The sequence below is a fragment of the Desmodus rotundus genome, chromosome 1, assembly GCF_022682495.2.
Source record: "Desmodus rotundus isolate HL8 chromosome 1, HLdesRot8A.1, whole genome shotgun sequence".
NCBI classification, from domain to species: Eukaryota; Metazoa; Chordata; class Mammalia; order Chiroptera; family Phyllostomidae; genus Desmodus; species Desmodus rotundus.
Genome location: NC_071387.1, coordinates 88,599,361 through 88,622,582, shown reverse-complemented (window position 1 = coordinate 88,622,582; position 23,222 = coordinate 88,599,361). Strand labels below are relative to the sequence as shown.

The 23,222-nt window shown below is 41.3% G+C and overlaps 1 protein-coding gene across 1 annotated transcript; it reads left to right on the top strand.

The window, feature by feature from the left end:
• Positions 1-4,148: 4,148 nt before the first annotated feature.
• Positions 4,149-15,238, top strand: ZP2 (zona pellucida glycoprotein 2). Its single transcript, XM_024560571.2, has 18 exons — positions 4,149-4,210; positions 4,299-4,387; positions 5,137-5,220; positions 5,617-5,711; positions 7,222-7,374; positions 8,086-8,127; positions 8,294-8,443; positions 9,233-9,329; positions 9,436-9,617; positions 10,356-10,482; positions 11,312-11,499; positions 11,585-11,676; positions 11,779-11,903; positions 12,049-12,238; positions 13,404-13,539; positions 13,617-13,713; positions 14,148-14,231; positions 15,093-15,238. Exons 1-18 carry the CDS (start codon positions 4,149-4,151, stop codon positions 15,236-15,238), a joined length of 2,139 nt encoding a protein of 712 aa, XP_024416339.2.
• Positions 15,239-23,222: the final 7,984 nt, after the last annotated feature.

Here is a 23,222-nt window from a genome sequence, read left to right as displayed (position 1 = left end):
TGCCCTAGCTATTAATGTTTGTATGTAAATGAGTGTGTATTTAGAACTTGTGAGCCTTCTCTCTTATCCATTTATCTGCCCTTTTTTGTTATTGATTTAGAGAGAGATAGAGAAACAAAGAGACATCAATTTCTTGTTCCACTTATTTAAGCATTTGTTGGTTGATTCTTGTATGTGCTCTGACTGGAGATTGAACTCGCAACCTTGGCATATTGGAACAACGTTCTAACCAACTGATCTACCTGTACAGGGACTAAGCTGGCCTGTCTTTATATCTACAGGTCAATGAAGCCTTTTATTCTTCTACCCTAGTTCTTTCAGAATTCTTCACTGTAAGCAGTTTCATTCAATTTGGATTTGTCTAAAGATCCAAAGGGGAAAATGACATTAACATTGTATAGCTACATTGTTAAAAGAATACCGTGTGATGTTCAAGAATATTCTCATTGACATAGTCTAATTTTTCCAAGTTAAATTCATATTTGATATTTGAAAGCTATTTTAAGCTATAGTACCATACTGGTAGAAGTTTCTATATTTCTTATTTATCTAATACTATTGAATTGTAATAAATGCCATTTTGTACTTTTAAAGCTAATTGAACTGCAAGAGAAGCACGACATTTTAAAATACTCCCTTATGCACACACACATGTGCACACACACAAACACACAGAAATTAATAATTAGAAGGAGCTTGGAAACAAGCATCAGGACCTGATTTCTCACTGAAGCTCTGCTACTCACTTGCTGTATGACCTTGGGCAAATTACTAAACCTCTTAGGCTTCACTTCTTCACTTTATAGTAGGGACCTCAATACTGACATTGTACTTTTATATCATGGGCATTATACTTTTATATCATGAAGTTTAAACTCAGGGACCTTTGATTCTATAGCTTCTATAGATCATTTGTGTACAACTCAGATTGACTGTTATCATTTTAAAGTGATTTTAATTGGCTTAATTCAGTCAATACAGAAATAAATCAAATCATAAAAGCAGGAATCTTCCATCTCCCTGTTCCTATTCCTAGGGATGATATTCCCAGTAGAACAAGAGCACAAACAAATCATAATAGACAACAGTGGCAAAGTGCCCAGCTAGCTAGCCAGACTAGGGTGGACTGCCTTTATACCTGCACAGTGTGCCCCCAGGGTCACACTCTTAGCTCTCTGGTGTACCCTTCTAGACTTTTAATGCAAATACTCATTTCTATGCCATTTTTTCCTATTATTTACATTTTTATTTTTTAGGTTTATTTCTTTTTCTTTTTCTTATCGTTGTTCAAGTACAGTTGTCTCCATTTTCCCCCTACCACCCACCCTTGATTTTACCCCCCTTTGGCTGTATAGACACACACACGTAGGTTTCTTCTTTTTTTTTTAAGGCAAAATACTAATACATTCTAATTATACAGCTCTAAAACTCCAATTTTATTGTGGACATCTTTAATATCAGCATTCAGAGATCCAATTGAATCCATAAATTCATTTTTTTAGAACCTGAAGAGTAGTTCACAGATTACCTAACCATCTCCTGAAGAAGACATTTAGGTTGTATTCACTTAATATGTTCACAATTGTGAAAAAAATAAAACAACAGGCTTGAAATTTAGGAATGATAAACAGTTGTTTATAAGAACAGAATTTCAGAAATAAGGAGTGCACCTGTACCAATGAGGAAACAACTCTGTGTTGCTTTACGTATAACAACCTAAATCTACCTTCAAGAAATACCTGGTGGTTAGTAACTGAGAATCGGCCTCATGACACTCAGGGAGAGACCAGAACATCCCCAGAGAGGAGAGGAAACACCTTGTTGTCATAAATTAGCAAACTTACAAAAGCTCATGGAAAAGAATGTGGAAAGCCCACATTTGAACTAGATCCCACTGTTTATTTAGCAAAACATTAAGGATTTATATCATTTCTGTAAAGATTTTAGTTTTCCTGACTATGATATGAGACACTGTCTTATTACGGAACAGCCATATCTTCCTCATTCTTACAGTTGGCTGCCCTGCACCCATTTGTATCCTAGTGCACTTGTGCAGGATTGGTTCTTATGAGGCCTGGTGCCACTTGGTCAGTACTGTCCCAATCACAGCATGGTCTGGGTCAGGTGGCAAGTGAAATTAAGCTTGGCACACTCACCACCTTCACTAGCTCCCCCCAGTGGACCCCCTTTTCTCCATGCTTCTTGTCAGGGCTTTTGTGCTACCCCTTAGCCTCCCAGAAGCCTGCTTTTGGTGCTCTGACCTGAGCTGTCCTTTCCAGGGCAAGACCCACACTCTGGAGAAAAGTCTTGCAGTGAGTCTGAGGGTGGGACCCGGGAAGGAAAAGCCACACATTACCCTGTTATCTCTCTGACCATCTTCTTAACAGGTGTTTCTGAGTCTTGCTTCCAAATTCCTTTCTCTGTATTCTCATCATAGTTTTAACCATTGTGGTAGCAAATTAGCCTCACATTTGTAGAAAAGGTACCTATCAACTTTTGCAAAATAGACTTAGGAGGAATGACTATTCCTTTGTTGCTGCTTCTCAGAATCTAAATCCTCTCATCCTCTCTAACCCCCAAACCTGTTTATCCTGGATTTTGCTCCCTCTTCCCAGTTCTGCTGGGATTAAACCAATCAGTTCCCATAAAGAGGCTAACCACTGGAAACCACTTATTTTCTTTCCTCCCTCCTCCAGGTATTTCCCCAATTTTCCTGATCATAAGACTCACCTGTAGTACTTGCTGACTATACATTACCTCAAGGCCCCGCCCCTGGAGTGCCTGCTTCAACTTTTGGGTGGGACCCAGGCATTTGTGATATAAATGGGAACCCCACATAATCCTTTTGATCAAGGAAGTTGGGAAACACTACTCAACCTACTTCAGACACCTGTAACAAGGGGTGGAGATAACTCCCCAAGATACACCACAAACACAACACATAAATCAATAATTGCAAATACCACCCCCACACAGAATTTGAGCATATTTCACCTGTTATGGAACATGTGTTACAGAGATCTAGGTGTCTCAAAATGCAATGAAAGATGCTGAAAAGATATGTTGATTTGTTCTCAGATAATCTGAGTTCTCAACCCAGCCCTGATAGTCAGCAGTCAAAATCTGGCAAGTTCCTTTGCCTCAGTTTCCTCATCTGTACTCTCCTGATTGCTATACACTATGATATTCTTATTTAGATCACTACTCCCTTTGACCCAGATTTTCTACCTCCAGGAATTATTTTCTGAGGAACCAGGGAGATGTACAAGAATATCTATTATACCATTATTTGTAATGATGAAAAACTGGAAGCCACCCTACTGTCCATCATTAGGGAACAGTTAAACACTGCTTTATCTAGACATTGAATACTATGCAAACTTAAAATGATAGTGGACATCTTTATGTGTATATGGAAAATGTCTATGACATGTAAGGTAGTAAGAGAAGTTTACAAAAAAGTTTAAACTTCAATCCTAGGTTTTGGATGTTGTTTTAAGTGGGTATGGTGTTTGTAGAAAGTCCATAAAGTTACATACCTAAATAGTAGCAGTCGCAAGATTATGAGTAACTTTTTCTTTTTCTCTCTATCTGAGTGTAATTGTCTGCAATTTTTTTTGCAGTAAGTTTAAAATTTATAATTGGGGGAAATAATGCTTCATCCATTTTGTAAAGCTAGTTCTTCCTTGCACATTGATGTCCACAAGAGCCTGGAGACTAGGGGTTACTGAAAGGAAAGGTTTGCTACTTAATAAAGGTAATGAGAAAATGAGATGTTCTTTCCTCAACAAAGCCCATCACCTTCTTTCGCTTTATGTTGGAGTTATAAATACTTTGTCCAAAAGATGCTATAATTTTTCCCAGTGTTTCATTCACCTGGAGATCATTTCAGGAAACTCTGATTTTGAGGCTGGCCTGCAGAGCAGCTGGTGGAATACCCAAAGACAAATGTCAGGATGGCAGGACTCTGCTTGTTTCAGGCCTTTTAGAAAGCCTCTCCTTCCCCAAATCCCTCTTCTCAGCTGGGAGGGCTGGAGAAGATTCAGGTGTCTCCAATGGGGAGTAGGCAAGGTCTTACCCAGCTTCCTGTTCTAAAAGCACAGAGCAGTTCACCCCTCTACCTGGTTGATTTGGCAGTGCTTTTGGCCATGGAGTACTGGCAAAGAGTAGGTGGTGGGAGTTGCTCAGGCTGGTTCAGGACAGATTGGAGGTGAGTAATTCTTGGGGTAGATGGAGGGGACACAATGGCCTTGTCTGGTCAAGTTCATTCCTTAACTCTCTCTTTCATTCCCTTCTAGCACCTACAGGTCCCTTTCTCTATTGTTATCCCTTGTGTCTTCAGTGAACTCAATAGATGTTACTCAGTTGGGGATTTCTGCCTTCTCAGGTATGCCTCTTGAATGGGGGAAATGCCCTTAGCATCTCTCAAGCAGGTTGGAGGTAGGGTGGCTAAATGGCCAGGAGACACAAACATGGGTCAGACAATCTCCATCACCCCCTTTCTTACATTGAGCAAGTCACTAGATTTTTCCACTGCTTACTATGGCTTTGTACATAAGTGAAGGAGCTTGCAAACACATTTGCACTGCTTATTTCTTCGTTGCCTCAAGCTTTGTGGCATCCAAAGAACACACGCCACAACACTAAGAGCTCCTCTGTGAGAGCAGTAGTCTTCATGCCTAAGGAAAACAACATAACAAAATCAGAGCTGTTCCACTTGAAATGAGGAGTTTTTAGAAACTTTTACCTAGGTTAGAGAATGCAGAGTGGCAGATTATAGTCAGAATTTAGCCTTAAAAAAGTGTCAAAGAACTACTACCTCCAATTCCATCAGCATCATTGTTAAGGTTCCAGTCTGGTTCCCATACACACTAACAAACTCAGGCTTATTCCTCGAGTGCTTTAGAAAGTCCTGAGTACTTAATTAACACCTTCCTTACAGTGCTTGGTATCTCGGATTGTAGTTATGTCTTCCCCACTAATTTATGAACTCCATGAGGGTAGGGGACTAGCTTTGCCTCTTCCAACTGGCATCCTTCTTGATGCCTGTTGGAGAGGAGAGATCCCTCCATACAGTCCTGTGGAAATCATGCCTCCTATAATTCAGAGGCCCCAAATGCTTTCTTTGCTTTCCAGGTACTGTCACTTGCCATGAAGATAGAATGATAGTGGAGTTTTTAAACAATCTTGGCATCAATAAATGGTGTGCATCTGTGATAGGTAGGTAATGTATATAGTCTTATCTTAATCTTACTTAGCAAAAAGTTCCTGGCTTGAGGCCAGCCCCATTTTTCTGGTAAGCAGGGTACACAAACTCTGGAGCAACTGACATCTAGTTCCCATGATGCCACAGGGACCCCTGATTTGCATGATGTCATCAAGAGAAGAAGACCTTGTCTTTCTCTTATCTCAGAACCTCCTGGAGAATTTTTACCTGCAAATCACAGCATCTCTCAAAGCTTGGGTTATATCACCCAGATGGGACAATAGAAAGTGAAGTAATTAAAACAGCTGCCTTAGAAATGGATTGGCAGTATTGGCTATGTAGCTTTGGTTGGCTGTCACTGAAATGTACTTCTTGACCATCCTCTGTCTAAATTGCTCTGGCTTCTGTAGATCCCTTTGGTCTTGAAATGCTGAATTGCACTTATGTCCTTGACCCAGAAAAGCTCACCCTGTTGGCTCCATATGAGACCTGTACCAGGACAGTGGTAAGTAATTGCTTGAGGAATGATTTGGGAAGTAGTAATGTAGTAGTTACTAACACTACCCTAGTAGTTAAGGATATAGGCTTTGGGGTAGAACAGTGGTTCTCAATCAGGGGTGACATTTTTTGTCTCCCCAGAGGACTTTTGGCAATGTTTAGGGACATTTTTTTTAGACATTCTTGGTTATTAAAACTGGAGAGGGGGAAAGCTGGTACTGGCATCTAGTGGGTACAAGCAAAGGATCCTGCTAATTACCTTACATTGAACAGGGTGAACCAGGTTTACCCCCCATAACACAGAATTATTAGGCCTGAAATGCCAATAATGCTGAGGTTGAGAAATATCAGAATTGAGGCCTTTGGCTTGTGTCCTGGCTCTGCCACTATTTATGTGTGACCTTGGGCAAGTTAGTTTACCTCTCTAAGCCTCTGCTTGCCCATTGGAAAATGGGGGTTAGGGTACCATTTCTACATGGTGTCTGAAAATTAATGATATAATGCAGATAAAGGATACAACAAATTCTCAAACATGAGCTAGTTTGATGTGTAACCCCCAGGGGAAATGAGAGGCTATTTTGGTGATGATAAAGAACCTCTATGCTGTAAAAGCAGGTGTTGAAAAGCAAGTGCAGCTGAGCAATAGGGCTTTCTCTATGGCTAAGCAACAGGATTGCCCAATCAAGGTTGATAGGAGCAGCAAAAGGAATTCTCAAGCTTTAGTATGAAAAGAACCACCCAGGGAACTTGGAAAGTATAGACTTACCTCATTTAGTTGGTGACTTAGGTCCAGGATACACCATAGAAATCTGCATGTCTAACAGGCCACTTCATCTGATTCCACAGTAGAGAGCCCCAGCAATGACATTTTTTGCTTCCCAGCTTCAGAAAGTTTAGAGCTGCGGTCCTTTAGACCAGGGCTCTGCAAATACAATGTGTGGGTGATCACCTCCAGCCCAAGGCGTGTGTGTGTTGGTCCTTGAGCTAAGAATGACTTTTATGTTTATAAAGACTTTTTAAAAATACATTTTTGAAATTATATATGGCTTACAAAGTGTAAAACGTATACTAACATCAACAGAAAAAGGTTGTCTGACCCTACTTTGGACTGAGTTCCCTAAGGCAGGGGAAATGTTCACATATGGCTCTCCCAGTACTGTGGCTGCTGCACTGATGCTAAGTGTATCAGAATGACTTGGTAGAGGCCTCAAACCAGCGAGGAGCATGATACTCTGACATAGGGTAAGTCTAAGAAGAAAATATAAACTGAACTCCAATCCCTGAAGTTCAAGCAACTGTTCTCTGACAATGTATCTGATAAACAAGGTTCCTTTTCCTGGGATATTTTAAAGGGCTAGCTAACTGGTCTCTTGGTATAGGAATGAGGAACCTTCCAAAACCTGCAGCATGGGTAACTTTAAGAGTGTTGCACTCAGCAGGGTCAGATGGTATTCTGGAATCACCTTTCCCACTGAGGTCCCAGCACTTCCTGTTCTTACTATGCCATTTGCATTCAGCTTGGTCAGCACCAGATGATGATCAGAGTCATGGACAACAGTGCTGCTGTAAGACGCAAAGCTTTCACGTATCAGATTAGTTGTCCAGCTGTGCAAGCAGGAGGAGCCCATGAGCACCCAGGATCCACACTGTGCATGAAGGATTTCATGTCTGTGAGTGAAGCAGGCTGACTACTTCTCCTATGGCTAATGCAGGGGAAATGGGACAGTCCCGACAGAGTTGGGCTAGGAACTATGTGGCTTTGAATTGATAACCTAAGCACACCAAGTTTTTGTTTCTAAGCCCAAAGTGGGAGAAAATAACAATTTCCTTATAGGGTGTCTCTAAAAATTGACTGAGAGGGTATATACACTGCTTAGCACACTGTACCTGGCAATAGAAAGGATTTAATTGGTAGCTACAATCACATTAATAATCTTTTGACAAAATGAATATCCATCATGTGCCAGGCCCTATGCCAGATGATAGGACACAGTAAATGAGCAAAACAGCCCAATCACACAATCATGGATTTTATAGTCTAACATAGCTAATAGAGACAATGGAAAGATTCAAGAAATATTCATACTTTATTATAGCAACAATGGTAAAAACCTAGTTTTTGAACTTACAATTGGAGGGTAGCATAGATCTTCCAGATGCCTTCTGGTACTAGAAGCTCTCAGAGGCAAGATGATGTCTAAGGGCACAGCTGGGATTTGTGTCTGGTCCTGTGCTTCTCTTACCACATCCCATAATGAGGCTTCTTGGTGTAGGAACTACACGGAGCTGTTCTAGGTGTCTTCCACATACTGTCAGGTGACACAATTCAGAAACTGTCTTCCAAATCAAAGTCTCATATCACAAATTTTCTTCCCTTCCAGTTTACCTTTCAGGCTGTTCCTGGCATGGCTGATGAAAACATGGTATGAAAGTAATTTTTTTTAATTTACAGACCTAAGTAACTTCTTTTTCTATATTAAAGGTAACATAACTTCAATCCTGATTAAAGTATTAAATGACAATAGTCTTCTATTGGACAATAGCCGGCCCTCTAAATGAAAATATTGACTTTAGGATCTCCAACATCAGATGGAATGGAGGATTGAGATTGGTGACGGTGCAAGAGCCCTAACTCTGACCTTTCTGGAGGCCATGGCACAAGGATATAATGTCCTGATTGACAGCTATAAGATTACTATACAAGTGTCATTCAATGCCACTGGAGTGACTCACTACACGGTAAGTCTCTTTGTACCACCACCCAGGCACAGACCAATATTTTTAAATCCAAGCATGATCTCAACCATGTCTTTAGTCATTGAGACTACAACTCATTCAACAGGTAACTGCAAGCTTACCATGTGCCAACACTTCACTGAGTACTAAAGACACAATGTGAACAAAAGAGATGGTCCTTACTTCAGTCTCTCCTCCCTCTTCCCCACAGATCTAAATCTAACATATAATGCAGAGTGACACTACTGCTCAAATCTATAAATTGAGGTGTTCTATTTTTGTTATCATTGTTCTATATTGTGTCTTATAATAGGTATCAGTGCTTTTGGAGCCAAAAATCAAGACTGTATGTTAAATAAGTTAATGTGTCAAAGTACTTAGAACAGGTCTTGGCACCTAAGTGCTCTCAAATGTCAGCCATTTTAAAAAGAATAGTCCCAAGTCTTGTAAAGATTCTCTCTGAATTACAATACCATAAAATAGTCATAAAATGAGAACAGTTTTTGCTCATATCTCTCTATAAATGATCTGCTGCAGGCCACATCAGTAGAAAACTCTAGCTTGCCAGATATTCAAAGTACAAAACTTTAAAACTAAAGCACCCGGCAGTACAACCATGGGACAAAATGCCTAAATTATTCTTGGGTCAAAATAGTGCCCAATACCTGAGTATATGCTTGCCTAAACTATTCTTCTAGCATTGTTGTAAGAGAGCTTCTAGAATTTCTATTAATTGAAATAGAAATTCAATTAAACCAATGTCTTTGAAAATGTTGTCTCCCCACCACCCAGCAAGGTAATAGTCATCTCTACACAGTACCTCTGAAGCTTATCTATGTAAATTTTGGACAGAAGACCATTTTATCATCACAAGTGACTTGTATATCAGGTAAGGCCCTAGGAAGGGGTAACTCCAGTTGTGGAAGACATTTGCGGGGTGGAGGGGGCGCTTAATCAAAGCTGATCATGGACATCCTGTCCATCATTCCTTCCAGGTCCTGTGACCTGTAATAACACACACATGACTCTCACCATACCAGAATTTCCTGGGAAGTTAAAATCCGTGAGCTTTGGAAATAGAAACATTGCCATAAATGAGATGCATAAGCACGGGATTGATACAGAAGCAACAAATGGTCTGAGACTGCACTTCAGCAAAACTCTTCTTGAAATGAAAGTAGGTTCCATTATCGATCACTGAGCCTAGAAAGTGTGACTTGAAGCACAACCTTATAGGTGACCCTGTCACAGCTGATGACTTGTCCACAAATTACAGCTTCCAGTGTAACAGGTTCAGACTCTCGAAGGCCTCATTGGATCACTGTGCATAAGTGAATTCTCCAGTAACTGAAATTCATTTGTGAACACCAAACCTCTTTAACCTCCACAATGGAAGTCTTCTTTAGTTTTTCTCAGCTCATTAAATAATACAAACCACTTCCAAGTTTCTAATGATGAATGTCTTATGCCTTATTAAAAAACAGGACAGCTTGACCCAAACAAAAGGGTCCCAAACTGTCCTCAGAGAATTCAGTCTTGACTGATGCCACTGCCAGGGCCCCAGAGTATAATCATGTCGGTGTGTGGGTGTCTATGTTGCAATAACATAACATTGTAGAGCTCTTTTCACTCAGACCTGGCTTGGCAGGATACTCAGTTCTTTGAAATTTGATCTGTTAATTCAAGCTTGTGGTGCTTGTTACCTAAGAGCATGAGTTTAAAGCAATAACTTTCCTGGAAGGGAAGCATTCTGCTGTGCAGAAGTGATAGGGTCTCTCTCTTGTTCTGACTTAAAAGGAAACTGTCTGCAGTATGCCCTACAGGTAGTCAATGTACTTCCTTCCTGCCTTCATGACTGCTCAGGGCCCAACTGGAGGGGCTGTGGCTGCTAACTGACATTCTTCTCTCATTTCAGTTGTCAGAAAAATGTCTGCCCTATCAGTTCTACTTATCTTCACTCAAGCTAACCTTTTACTTCCAACGGGAGATAGTATCCATAGTGGTTTATCCTGAGTGTCTCTGTGAGTCACCAGTTTCTATAGGTAAAGACCTTTTTTTAAAAAAAAATGGCTTTCACATTCTATAATTCTTCTGTAGCCCTTCTTGTACACATGGGGAAAAAAGTACATGGAAGTTCAGACTCTGTATTGTTCATACTCATGGAAATGAAAGACTGATTAGGTCAGAGATATCAGTCTAGCTGCTATGATTGGACTCTAAGATATTTCCAAAATATGTATATAGGTAGATCCCACTACAGCTGTTTAAGTAACCAGGATACATTTTTGTATTAGGAGCCTGAGCCTGTTATCTAAATAAAATTACCTTCAACCTCTACTAGAGGGATTCTAAAAATTTAAAAGATTTTCCCTGAACTTTTGCCGATTCCTCAAAAATATGGAGTATTTTCTGTCATTCGGTATTGCCTCCACCCCGTGCTTCTGTTACTCACTGATCTTATCAGGTTAAACCAAATAGGCAAAATTAGTTCCTGCCTCAACTTCTCCCAAACCCCTCAGGATTTGTAAGTTTTGGAAGAAGAGACATAAGGACATAAGGCACTACACTTTAAGCCACAAATGAACTGACTCTTAAATTAGGGTTTTCTCATGGGTCTCTTAGTCTACATGGTGCTTCTTTCCATGTCTCCTGCTCCTTCTTCCTGTGGATGAAACATCCCTCTGTTCATACAGAGTAGCTTCACTGCTGTCCGGGCACCCTGGGGTCTCCCCTTGTAACCCAAGCTACTTATCAAGGTATTTTTCCCAAAGACTTAAGACATATTCTGGTGCCTCCTGATGAAAACCCAAATGTTTCCTTCATCATACTTCAAGGTCGACAGGTGACAACATTCACATGGCGTCTAACTAATTACAGGTGAGCTGTGTACTCAGGATGGGTTTATTGATGTCAAAGTCCATAGCCATCAGACAAGACCAGCTCTCAATCTGGATACCCTCAGGGTGGGGGACTCATCCTGCCAGCCTACCTTTACAACTCCGTCTGAGGGGCTAGTATGGTTTCACATACCCCTGCACGGATGTGGAACAAGACATCAGGTTAGTATGAGCAGACAGCAAGAGGTTAAGACTTGTCTTTGAGATAACTGGTAAACACTCTTTCTAGCTTTTCTCTAACTTTCAGTTCAAGAATGACAAACTCATCTATGAAAACGAAATACATGCTCTCTGGGCAGACCTTCCTCCAAGCACAATTGCCAGAGATGGTGAATTCAGGTGTGATACAATTGCTAGTTGACTTTTTAAGCTCCAGATTAAATTCAAACAGTTTTTTTAACCTAAAATTCTTTGTACCCCCACCCCCAACAACTCTTACAGAATGACAGTGAAGTGCTATTACAGCATGGATGATGTGTTAACAAATACCAGTATCAAAAGTCATTCCCCTCCAGTGGCATTAGTGAAGCCGGGTCCACTTGCCTTGATCCTACAGTCCTTCCCAGGTGAGACATTATAACTTGAGAAATCTGCTTAAATATTTCCAGAACTCTTTACGAATCTGATGCCACCAGACAAATGTAGTAGTCATGATACTTAAGCTCCCATTGCAACTACTTGAGTACTGAAGAGGTTTCTATTCCATTTCAGATAAGTCCTACCTGCAACCTTATGGGGACAAGGACTACCCTGTGGTGAGATACCTCCACCAACCAATTTATCTGGAAGTGAGTGTCTTAAACAGGACTGACCCCAACATCAAGCTGATTGTAGATGACTGCTGGGCAACACCCACTGCGGACCCAACCTCTCTCCCCCGGTGGAATATTGTCGTGAATGGGTAGGTATTCCCCACACATAAGGAATCCTAGCTGATTCGTTAAACCGCCAGAGAAGAGAGAATAAATCTTCTTGGATTTCAGAGGAACACTACATCACAAAGGCCCTGATTTTTGTCCTGCTTTCTCAGTAATCAGTCCTTGATCTAATAAAGTAACCATACTTTCTATTATCCCTGAATCTAAAGGAATAGAATCTTTCCCCAAAATGTCTGTCCCTAATACTCTTTTATCTGGAGAGAAAATAGATCTCCAGTTCCTATCTAGTTACTGAACACCTACCATGTGCCTGGTGCTTTGCATTTTACATGCATTGTTTGAATCTAATTGCTTTGTGAGATGCTAGCTCACTAACTTTATGAAGAAGAAATCCAAGCTTTCTGCTTAAATAACTATCCCAAAGTATTATTTAATAAAATGATGTAATTTGAATGTCCATTTAGCTCTAGACCTGAACACCACAATGCTCTGAAGTTATGACTTGTGCTCTGCCTGCTCAGGTCTGTACCTAGATAGAACTGCACCTTCCTTTTTTTGAAGCTGTTGTCATTTGTTGTTAAGCTCTTAGACTCTAGGTACAATTCTGACCAAGGACCATGTGTAGCCAGTGCATCCGTGCAGCTCATTCCTACACTCCAACCCTATTTAAGTGTCCCCTCCTCCATGAAGGAGACCCTCCTGCTCCCATACCCTGGTCTAACTCTTCTTTGCTTGGCACTTACCACATAACATATTACTTTTTTATAGCTTTCACTCCCTGCTATCATCTAAATTATAAAATGATAGGACTTTCCTTTTTTTTTTTTTTTTTTTGGTCACTGGCATATACTACCATAGCTGCCTGGGACATAACAAGTACTCACAATAGTAAAAGAATTAAGCCTGTGTCATATGAAGACACATGCAAAACTTGTAGCTCTTGTTGAGTTTAGCTGGCAAACAAATAGGCATTTAAATTGTATCAATACAACTTTAATGGTGTTGCATGTACAACTTATGGCTCCATGGATATTGTGGATAGGACAAGTCAGAAATATATTAAGTAAAAGGTACAGGTGGAAGGTACAGCAATAGTCCTGAAGGTGCTACATGTAACTGAATTTGGGCAAACACTGAGTTAGACTCAGGTAAATGTGGCTGATGTCCTCCCTGGTACGTGCCTCTTAGCTGTGAATACAACCTGGACAACCACAGAACCACCTTCCATCCAGCTGGCTCCTCTGTGACCTATCCTAATCACTACCAGAGGTTTGATGTGAAGACCTTTGCCTTTACATCAGTGGCCCAAATGCTCTCCAGCCTGGTGAGTAATTAACAAGTCACCTGGGACAGGCTGCCTGTCAGGGCACCAACCCTACCTGACTCTCCCTCTACTTCCAGGTCCACTTTCACTGCCATGCCTTCATCTGCAATCAGCTTTTGCCCAACTCCCCTCTGTGTTCTGTGATGTGCCCTGTGTCATCCAGAAGCAGGCGAGGTAAAAATATCAAGTCCTCATTACTGTCAATTTACTCAAAACAAACTTCATCCTTTCAGAATTTAAAGAAGAAAGAGTGCTTAGTTCTTCTTCTAGTCCCAAGAGCCCAAGAAACCTTAGTCCAGTCTACCTTACCTGTATAAATCTGAGATGGGCAGACTCTTGAGCAATCCTATAGACAAGTTTGATCTTTTGCATATGTGACTCTAAAAGATTACTCTTCCAGAGTCTAGGTAAACTATGAGCTTAAAATTCTTTGAGAATCCATCTTGCCTTTACAGTAAGGTGTTTGGCCTGTTCTGTAAAGGCAGGCAAACTGCACAGAAGAGCAGGGATGCCATGGAGATCTGCTCTAGAAACTCCATGGACACACCTCTTACCAGTCACCACTCACTATTTCAGAGCTCCAACTCTTTATCTGTCTCTGTCTCCAGCCACAGGGGCCACTGAAGAAGAGGAAAAAGTACTAAGTCTGCCAGGACCTATCCTCCTGTTGTCAGATGGCTCTTCAGGCAGAGGTATGGATTCAAAACCTTCCTGGTTTCAAGCTTATGGATTTATGTCAAATTTAATTATGCATAAATAACATATGCTCATTGTAAACCTGAACAAGAAAAGACAGTCTCTCTTCCCAGGGAGAGCTTCTGCTAAGTCTCCTGTGTACCCTTCTCCAAATCCCCCATTAACACAAGTGGTATTTGTATATTCTACCTTCAGTTCTATAACTGCCTTTTAAAATTATATCTTATACCTGTACAGAGACCTACCTCAGTGTAAATAGCTAAATAGAATTCCAACTAGGTTACTTCCAGTTTTGTCATTAATGCCAAATTGGAAGCCTCTTAAATGTTTGCCTCCTATACAAGAACTCCAAGATTAAGTTTCTAGATGTAGGACTAATAGGTCAGAAGGAATGTGCCTTGCTCCTGCCAAACTTAATTTGTTCCTGTTAATATCCCATATCTTCATCTCAGGTGGTCTTAATTTTAGGTCTAGAGTTTGAAATTAAGCTTTCCTAAATCCCTAAGTAATAGCCTGCAAGAGGTCGCATACTTGAGAGAGCTGAGCATTTCTGTTGGTGCTAGGATGATGTGTAAGACAGCAGGCTGGCAATATAAGCTTCTTTCCAGATATCAGCCAATTGATTTTAGGTCAGTAAAAGCAAATGGGAAGTGGGACAATAGTGGGTATGGAACAGGGAGAGGAGGAGGTTGGCCCAAGGGGTTAAGGCTATACCCTATTGCAAGCTTCCCAAATGAGTCCTTTGAGAGTTAATTTCACTCCCTATCTGGGGAGCCCTCATATGTAAAGCTTCAGCTTTAACTTATGCCTATGACTTAAACATGACCTTAAGACTTGAATGTCTGCTTCTTTTCCAGATGTTGTATATTCTAAAGGGCACAGGACTGCTGGATATGTTGCTTTTAAAACTATGGCTGTTGTGGTTGTCTTGGCAGGTGTTGTGGCAGCTCCAGACCTCATCTATTACCTGTACAAAAAAAGAACCATAATGTTAAATCACTAATTGAATTTTCAAAATAAAGTGGTGGAAGTAAGCCTCTTGCTTTTATTTTCTCATTAAGATTAGGTGAAGTTCAAGGATTGTTTCTTGCAGTCACTCTTCTTTCCAGTGAACATAGTAGCTTTCCATAATCCTCTGGGCAGTTTTGCTCTGTGTGAACACGAATAAGGAAATGGATGACTTCAATGCTTCCTGTCGCTTAGTTTTTTCTGACTCCCACCTCCAAAACTGTCAGTGCCAGAGAATTCAATCAACAGTAGGGATTAGGTACAGCCCACCTCTGGGGGTGCATTTAGGTGACTCCAAGCCTTTTACTCTTCCATTCATATATATGAGATGGGGAGAGGGAACAGGAAGCCACCCTTAACCCATGGCATAATTTATCTTCTCTGTAAGGGACTGGAAACCAGGTGTTGCCAAGGCAGTAACCTAGCATCCTACTTAGGAAATATTTCCTAACTCAGATTACTCTTTCAAATAAGTAGACCACTTTCCCTGAGAACTTAAAGTGATTTAGCCACATATCTCCTGAGCTCCACATCCAATTAAAGACCAGAAATCCCTTTTGGAAGAGTGTAAGGAATACTATATGGTTCTAGTTTTCTCGGGTGCAATTACAACATCCCTAGTCTAATAAATACTCTCCAGCTAAACACCAGCCTTTCAGCAGAGCCTGGAGAGCCACTATTCCACTCTTACATGTGCATTACTGCCTCCTGTGGCTGTTTCCTGTGGGTGCCCATCTTATGCCAAGCTGCACCTATATATCATCCAGATGATCATTGTCTGGTCACATTCTACATATCTCTTAACTGACCACATTCAAGATATCAAACAGAAATAAAGTTGTTGTATCCTTCAACTAAAAAAAACCTCTGGATCTAAATTAGAATTTTTGCTAAGAAAAAAATTATAAAGCTTTTAAATCTCTGTACATGGTGGGGAGGTGGAAATAGAAATATGGAAGTCTTTAATGTTTTGTAGACTCTTTTCACCCTCAACTGTGAGTTGTCATAGTCTTTTTTTTTTTTTTAAAAAAAAACACCTAATCCTACTTGGGAAGGAATATTATATATACTTAATTATCGTGTGACACTATAGGTCTTTACTGTTGAATCTTTGGTCTTATCTTCCAATACGTCCTTTCATTCTAAATCCTCTTGTTAGATTCATGTAGTAAAAGTCAACCACATAAATGGAGGAAGGGAACAGCTATATCTATACTGTGAGAGGTCTGGTCTTTCCAGAGTAAGGGTGAAAATTTCAAGCCATCTCAAGACCATTCTCTGGGCATTGCTTTATAAGGGAATAAGTCATTTTGCTAATGATACAGCAAGAAAGAGCCTTGGATTCCAAATTTTCTGTGTGACTACATCATGTTAGTATTAACTACTAGAATCAGAAATACTACATGTGTTGTACTGTTTAAAGTGGGAATTTAAAAAAGTGTTGGCCCTTAACTGGCTTTCTGTCCCAGTGTGGTAGGCTGATTAATGACCATCCCCAAAATGTCCACACCCTAATTCCCATAAACTAAATATTCTTCCCTTTACATGGCCCCAGATGGATTGTGCAGATGTGGCTTGAGGTCTTAACATGGGAAGATTATCTAAATGGGCCCAATCACAGGGATCCTTATAAAACAGGAAGGAGGGTCAGAAGCAGAAGTCACAGTGATGTCACAAGCCAATGAATGTGGGCACCTCTAACAGTTGGGGGAGGCCAGGAAGTAGATTATCCCCTAGAGCCTCCAGAAGGGATGTGCCCTGCTGCCCCGTTTTGACTTTGACTTCTAGAATTGTAAAAGAATGTTTTAAGCCTTTAACTTTGTGTTATTTGTTATGGCAGAAATAGAAGGCTAATATACCCTCTAATGGGTCACTACCCACAACTTGAAAAACACTTGCTAGAAATGCTAATTTTGCAGATGAGAACCTTGAGCCCTATCTCATCCACAAGTAGGTCTGTTTGTATAGAGTCACAGGATCAAGGTGACCTGAGCCTCAAGGCTGCCCTACAGCAGGTCTCAGTCCTGATGTGTTTACCACAAATGCTCAGGCATGGTTATAAGAGGAGAGCCAAGCTGGCTGTGGAGCAGTGGCTGGGATGAACACTTGCTGCCATGGCTGCCTGGACAAAGTATAATGAGCAGTTGATTAAAGCCCCACTCTCAATTTCTGAAGGTACATGGGGGAGGTGGTCTCATCTGAGAGGGACTATGTGGAAAGATAGTGAGCTCTAATCCTAAAAGACGGCCTTCTCATCCAAACTAGAGTTTGCAATCTCCCTTATCAGTAGCAATGGGCTGTAATTGTCATCCAGGTGCCAGGAGGTAGATGAAGGGCACTTGGGATTCTACTCTACTGGGAATTTTGATGGAGGTTGCAGGGGTAAGAATGGACTTGTGCCCCTTGGCAAGCCCCCTCTAATGAACTTTTCCTCCCTGCCCCATCCTGCTGATTCAGGCAGTTTTATGGAATGTGTAGGGGCTCTAAAACAAGAGCTGAGCTGGGATTCTAGATCTATGGCTTTCTCATTATTTGACCTTGGGCAGATGGGACATCCTCTGAGCCTATTTCCATATATGTAAAATGGGATAAAACCTACTTTGCAAGCATGTGAGTGTTCAATGAGATAATCAGGGTGTTGGTGTATGAGCTGCCCAGTCAGCAGTGGGGCCATCTAAATACCAATATAACCATTATGGACAATAAAGGGGAGACATACTAAGTCTGACAAGCTCAGGGGAGGCCTGTATGGTGGGCCTTACACACTCAGTGACCAAACTAACTACATAGAATGGTCTAAATGTAAACTTCTTAACTAAAAGTGAGTCATGGCAGGTAGTCCATGTCTTAGGCTGGTATTTTCCTTGACATAGGTCAGTCTTTACCTAAACTGAGCCAGTCTATTGTCTTTATGCATCTATGATAACCTCCCTTTGGAAAGTTAGAGTAATCCTGATGGAGTAGGCAGTTACAGTGGCAGGAGCACAGTAGCAACAATAGGCCAGGTACAGAATGCCACCAGGGTGGAAAGTCCTAGGTGCCTAGCAGTGGACAAAACTAGAAAAACAACTATTATAATCTAGGACCTTACCTCTACGGTGACCTTTCCTCCCCTAGAATGTCACTAGTTATGCAGTTTAGATCCCCTGACCTTTCAAATCACTAGTCATGCAGTTTAGATCCCCTTAGAGGAGGGACAAGGAGGCCAGAGAGTAGCCTCATGTGACTCCCATACAAGCCTTTGCATGACCACTCCCTTAAACATTAAGCCCTTGGGACAATGAGGTTCTGACCCACATCAAATAATTGTAGGAAGAAAGCCTCAGTTCTGTTGAACACAGAGGCAGAGCTTTGGTCAAACTACAGATGACATTTAGGCCTTAGTTGTGTTTCAGCTCCAGGCCCAGAAAAGCAGCAAAACCAGACAGAGCAATGCCATGGCAGGACCAGCTGTGGTGACTAATGTGGTAGAGACTATTACTCTGAAAGGACACACTTGGAATGCTGATGAATAGTCTATTGAGATCTTCCCCTGAGATCTCCCCTAAAATCCCTGCCTTTGGCTCAGTTGGTTGGAGCGTCATCCTGTGCATCAAAAAGTTGCAGGTTCAAATCCAGGTCAAGGCACATACAGGAGGCAATTGATTAATGTTTTGTTCTCACATCAACGTTTCTCTCTCTCTCTCTCCCCCTTCCTCTCTCTAAAGTCAATGAACATGCTCAAGTGAGGATTAAAAAAATAAAATAAAGTCCTGACCAGTGTGGCTCAGTTGGTTGAAGTGTCATCCCATAAACCAAAAGTTTGTGAGTTCAATTCCGGTCAGGGCAGATGCCTGGGTTGTGGGTTTGGTCTTGTTTGGGGCACATGAGACAGGCAACCAATGGATGTTTCTCTTCCATTCTTTCTTTCTTCCTTCTCCTCTCTCTAAAAATAAATATCTTTAAACAAATAAAAATAAAATAAAATACACCTCTCACCTTTGGAAAACAGAGAAAAACCTTTAAGACGGGGGACCCAGTGTCCTCTCTCTCTCTCTCCCCCGCCCCCCTCATTCACACCTTCTCTCCCAGGCACATAACTTTACTTTTGTAATGGGATAGGTCAGACCAGAGGTCACTGGAAAACAAGGGACCTCAGATCCATCAACAGCCAACACCTCCCCACTCCAAGAAGGGTGCTGAGGCAGCAGATTAAAGAGCCCAAAGGGTGGAGTTGAGGAAGGAGGCTGCTGCCTAAACAAAGGCAAAGTGACTGTGCAAATGTGCCAGCAGTCAAGTCACTTGTAATGTAGCTGGGGGTGGGGAGCTCATACAGTACCTGCGTGAGCTGTTGTGGCTGGACACCCCACCCTGAACAAACAGACACTTGTGTGCCTCTGCATGACTGGGAAACTTTTGCCCTTACTAAAAATGGAAGCCAAAAGAGGGTCAAAGACACTGGGGAGCTGACAAAAATGGTGGACACTATTGCACTATAGGAAGAGCCAGATGTTTAGTCGCACAGGAATTTCTGAGCTAAGCCCTTAAAATGCAGCATGCTGGGAAACATGTGGTTAGTAAGCTTTTTGCATTCTCCTGGCTAACCTGGTCAGCTGAAGGGAAATGGAGGTCCTGAGACCTGGCAGATCTCTGGAGACTATGTGTTTTGGAAATAGCCTTAGCACCCCTCCCACACTGAAGAGGGTGGTGGAGCTGGTGGCACTGTGGGGGACCTGCCTGACCAAGCACACAGACACACTGGTGAGCTGATGGCCAGAAAAAATGCAGCTCCAGAGGAGAGAAACTGATGCTGCAAGATGGACTCAGGCAGGTGCACGCAGATTCGTAAGAGATGCCTGGAGATGAACTCTGACCAGTACTGCCAAATTGCAGACTTTTGCATTTCTTGGAGGCCAGTACTTTTAAGTATCATATTCTGAAACTTATCTGGCTTGGCAGAGGGCAGCAGGGCTATTTATTTTGGGGTGTTTTAAAGGGAGCAGGACTTAATGGCAGAAATCTGCCATTATTCTAAAACTGTATAACCTTTAGAAAAACAACCACTTTCCTTTTTCACTGAACTGTTATCTCTGGAGTCATGCCCTTTGGTAGCAAGCGATCAAATCCCACTACTGCTCTGGAACACCATTGGCTGGTCCTGTAACACATTCTTTCTCTTAAATTCCAAGGACCTTTCTTTTGCCTCTGCAATTTGTTTCTTGAGTCCATGCCACCAAGATGACTTATTTCTTCTACCTCTGCGACTTTCTTTCTCTAAATAAACTGTCTCTTGCACTAGAGTTCTTGACTCTGAGTTCCTTCTTAGCCAAACTCAAGAATCAACATCCAACATTCATTGTTAACAATCCCCTTTTGCAAGGGGAGATTCAAAATGGTGGAGGAGTAAGTGGAAGCTACACTAACCTCCTCCCAGGACCGTTCTGGAATTACAACTAAATTGTAGAAAATAATCCTGAATAACCAACTGAACACTAGCTGGATAGAAGCCTTAATACCATGGACAAACAGAAGAAACCACTTCACCATGACAAGACAGGTAGGGGGTGCAGAGGAGGTGCAAGAGGGCTGGCTGGGCTCTCAAGCTTGGCAGCTAGAGTTCCAGAGGAATATTTCAGTGGTTGGGGGGTTCCCCCTGAGAAATGTGGAGTCTAAACCCTAAGCTGGGCTCCCCAGGGGAAAGGAACCCATATGACATCCAGCTGTGAAAAGCAGCAGGGTTTCTCACCACCAGGGATAAATGGCTGGAGACATAGAGAGCTCCTTAAAAAGCCTACACACAAAATTTCATTTGCAGCCACTTACCCTGGGATCCAGCAGAGGGAGGGCAGAGTGCATTAGAGATGCTTAAGAAAAGTCTGGGGTTGGTGGCTCTGGAGAGAATGAAGGAACAGCTGTCAGAATCCCTCTATAGAGTCATTCCTCATACTGCAGGAGCCACCTTTCTCAGGTGGGGCACACTCCCCTCAGGAATGCTATGTTCACAAGAATTACTATGTTCCACCCTGTGATGCTAAAGCTGGGCTGCTGATTACAGCTTAAGGCTATATCATTGATTAGTTTAACAAATTAAGATAGGAAATGCAAAGAAGCAGTCAAAATGGGAAGACAAAGAAATAGATACCAAATGAAAGAAGCAGAGAATTCTCCAAAAGAAGAACTAGATGAAATGGAGGCAAGCAATTTATCAGATAGAGAGTTTAGAGTAATGATTATAAAGATACTCAACAGCATGAAAAAAGACATAGAAACCATAAAAAAAATCAGTCAGAAATAAAGAATGCACAGAATTGGTTGAGTATAGTTGCAAAATAGAGGAAAAAGTGAAGGCTATGAAAAGTGAAATAAAGGAAAATGTACAGGGAAGGAAACTGGGACTCAAATCAATGGTTTGGACCAGAAGGAAAAAAATAAACAGTCAACTAGAAGAGAATGGAGAAATAAAAATTCAAAAAAATCAGGAGAGGCTTAGGAACCTCCAGGAAAACTTTAAACATTCCAACATCCAATTCATAGGGCTGCTAGAAGGAGAAGAGGGAAAGCAAAAAATGGAAAACTTACTTGAAAAAATAATTAAGGAGAACTTCCCCAATCTGGGAAAGGAAATAGACTTCCAGGAAGTCCAGGAAGCTGAGAGTCCCAAAGAAGTTGGGTCCAAGAAGAAAAACACCAAAACACATAATTAAGTTACCTAAGTTTAAGCATAAGGAGAGAATCTTAAAAGCAGCAAGAGGAAAGGACACAGTTACCTACAAAGGACTTCCCATAAGACTGTCAGCTGATTTCTCCAAAGAGACCTTACAGGCAAGAAGGGGCTGGCAAGAAGTACTCAAAGTCATGAAAGGCAAGGACCTACATCCAAGATTACTCTATTCAGCAAAGCTTTCCTTTAGAATGGAAGGGCAGATAAAGTGCTTCCCAGATAAGGTCAAGTTAAAGGAGTTCATCATCATCAAGCCCTTATTATATGAAATGTTAAAGGGACTTATCTAAAAAAAGAAGATCCAAACTGTGAACAGTAAAATGACAACAAACTCACAACTGAACCTGAAACTCAACAAATGAACCTGAAAAAATAAAAGAAAGAAAAACAATGAAAACAAAAACTAAGCAAACAACTAGAACAGGAACAGAATCATAGAAATGGAGATCACAAAGAGGGTTATCAGTGGGGACGTGGGAGAGGGAGAGAAGGAGAAAAAGTACAGGAAATAAGTAGCATAAATTGTGGATAGAAAATAGACAGGGGGAGGTTAAGAAATGGAGAAGCCAAAAAACGTATATGTATGACCCACGGACATGGGGGGAGGTGGAATGCAGGTGGGATGGGGTGTGCAGGGTGGAGAGCAATAAACGTGGGGGGGGGGATGAGACAACTGTAATAGCATAATCCATAAAATATATTTAAAAAACAAAGAAAGAATGCAGCCCTGGCTGGTGTGGCTCAGTGGATTGAGTGCAGGCCTGCAAACTAAAAGGTCACTGGTCTGATTCCCAATCACAGCACATGCCTGGGTTACAGGCCAAGTCTCCAGTAGGGGGTGTACAAAAGGCAACCACACATTGATGCTTTGCTCCCTCTCTCTCTCCCTTCCCCTCTGTCTAAAAATAAGTAAAAAAAATATTTTTAAAGAGAAATAAAGAATGCAATATCCAAAATAAATAATATACTGGAAGGAATAAAGAGTAGGTTAGATGAAACAGAGGATATAATCACTGATTAGGAAGACAAGGAGGAAAAACACCCAGGCAGAGCAGCAAAAAGAGAAAAGAATTTTTTTTTTAAATGAGGAGAGCTTAAGAAACTTTTGGGACAGTATGTAACAACATCTGCATCATGAGAATACCAGAAGAAGAAGAGTGAGCAAGGTATCAAGAACCTATTTAAATTAAGGAAGATACAAACAAATGGAAGCATGTACCATGTTCATGGATTGGAAGAATTAACATCATCAAAATGGCCATACTACCCAAAGCAATTT

What these genes read in the sequence shown, in the direction of transcription:
- ZP2 (XM_024560571.2), top strand. Translation starts at nt 4,149, where the DNA reads ATGGAGTACTGGCAAAGAGTAGGTGGTGGGAGTTGCTCAGGCTGGTTC. An exon ending in ACAAGTGACTTGTATATCAG is followed by an intron (nt 9,330 to 9,435) that starts GTAAGGCCCTAG and finishes CATTCCTTCCAG; the next exon opens with GTCCTGTGACCTGTAATAAC. An exon ending in GATGTGGAACAAGACATCAG is followed by an intron (nt 11,500 to 11,584) that starts GTTAGTATGAGC and finishes TCTAACTTTCAG; the next exon opens with TTCAAGAATGACAAACTCAT.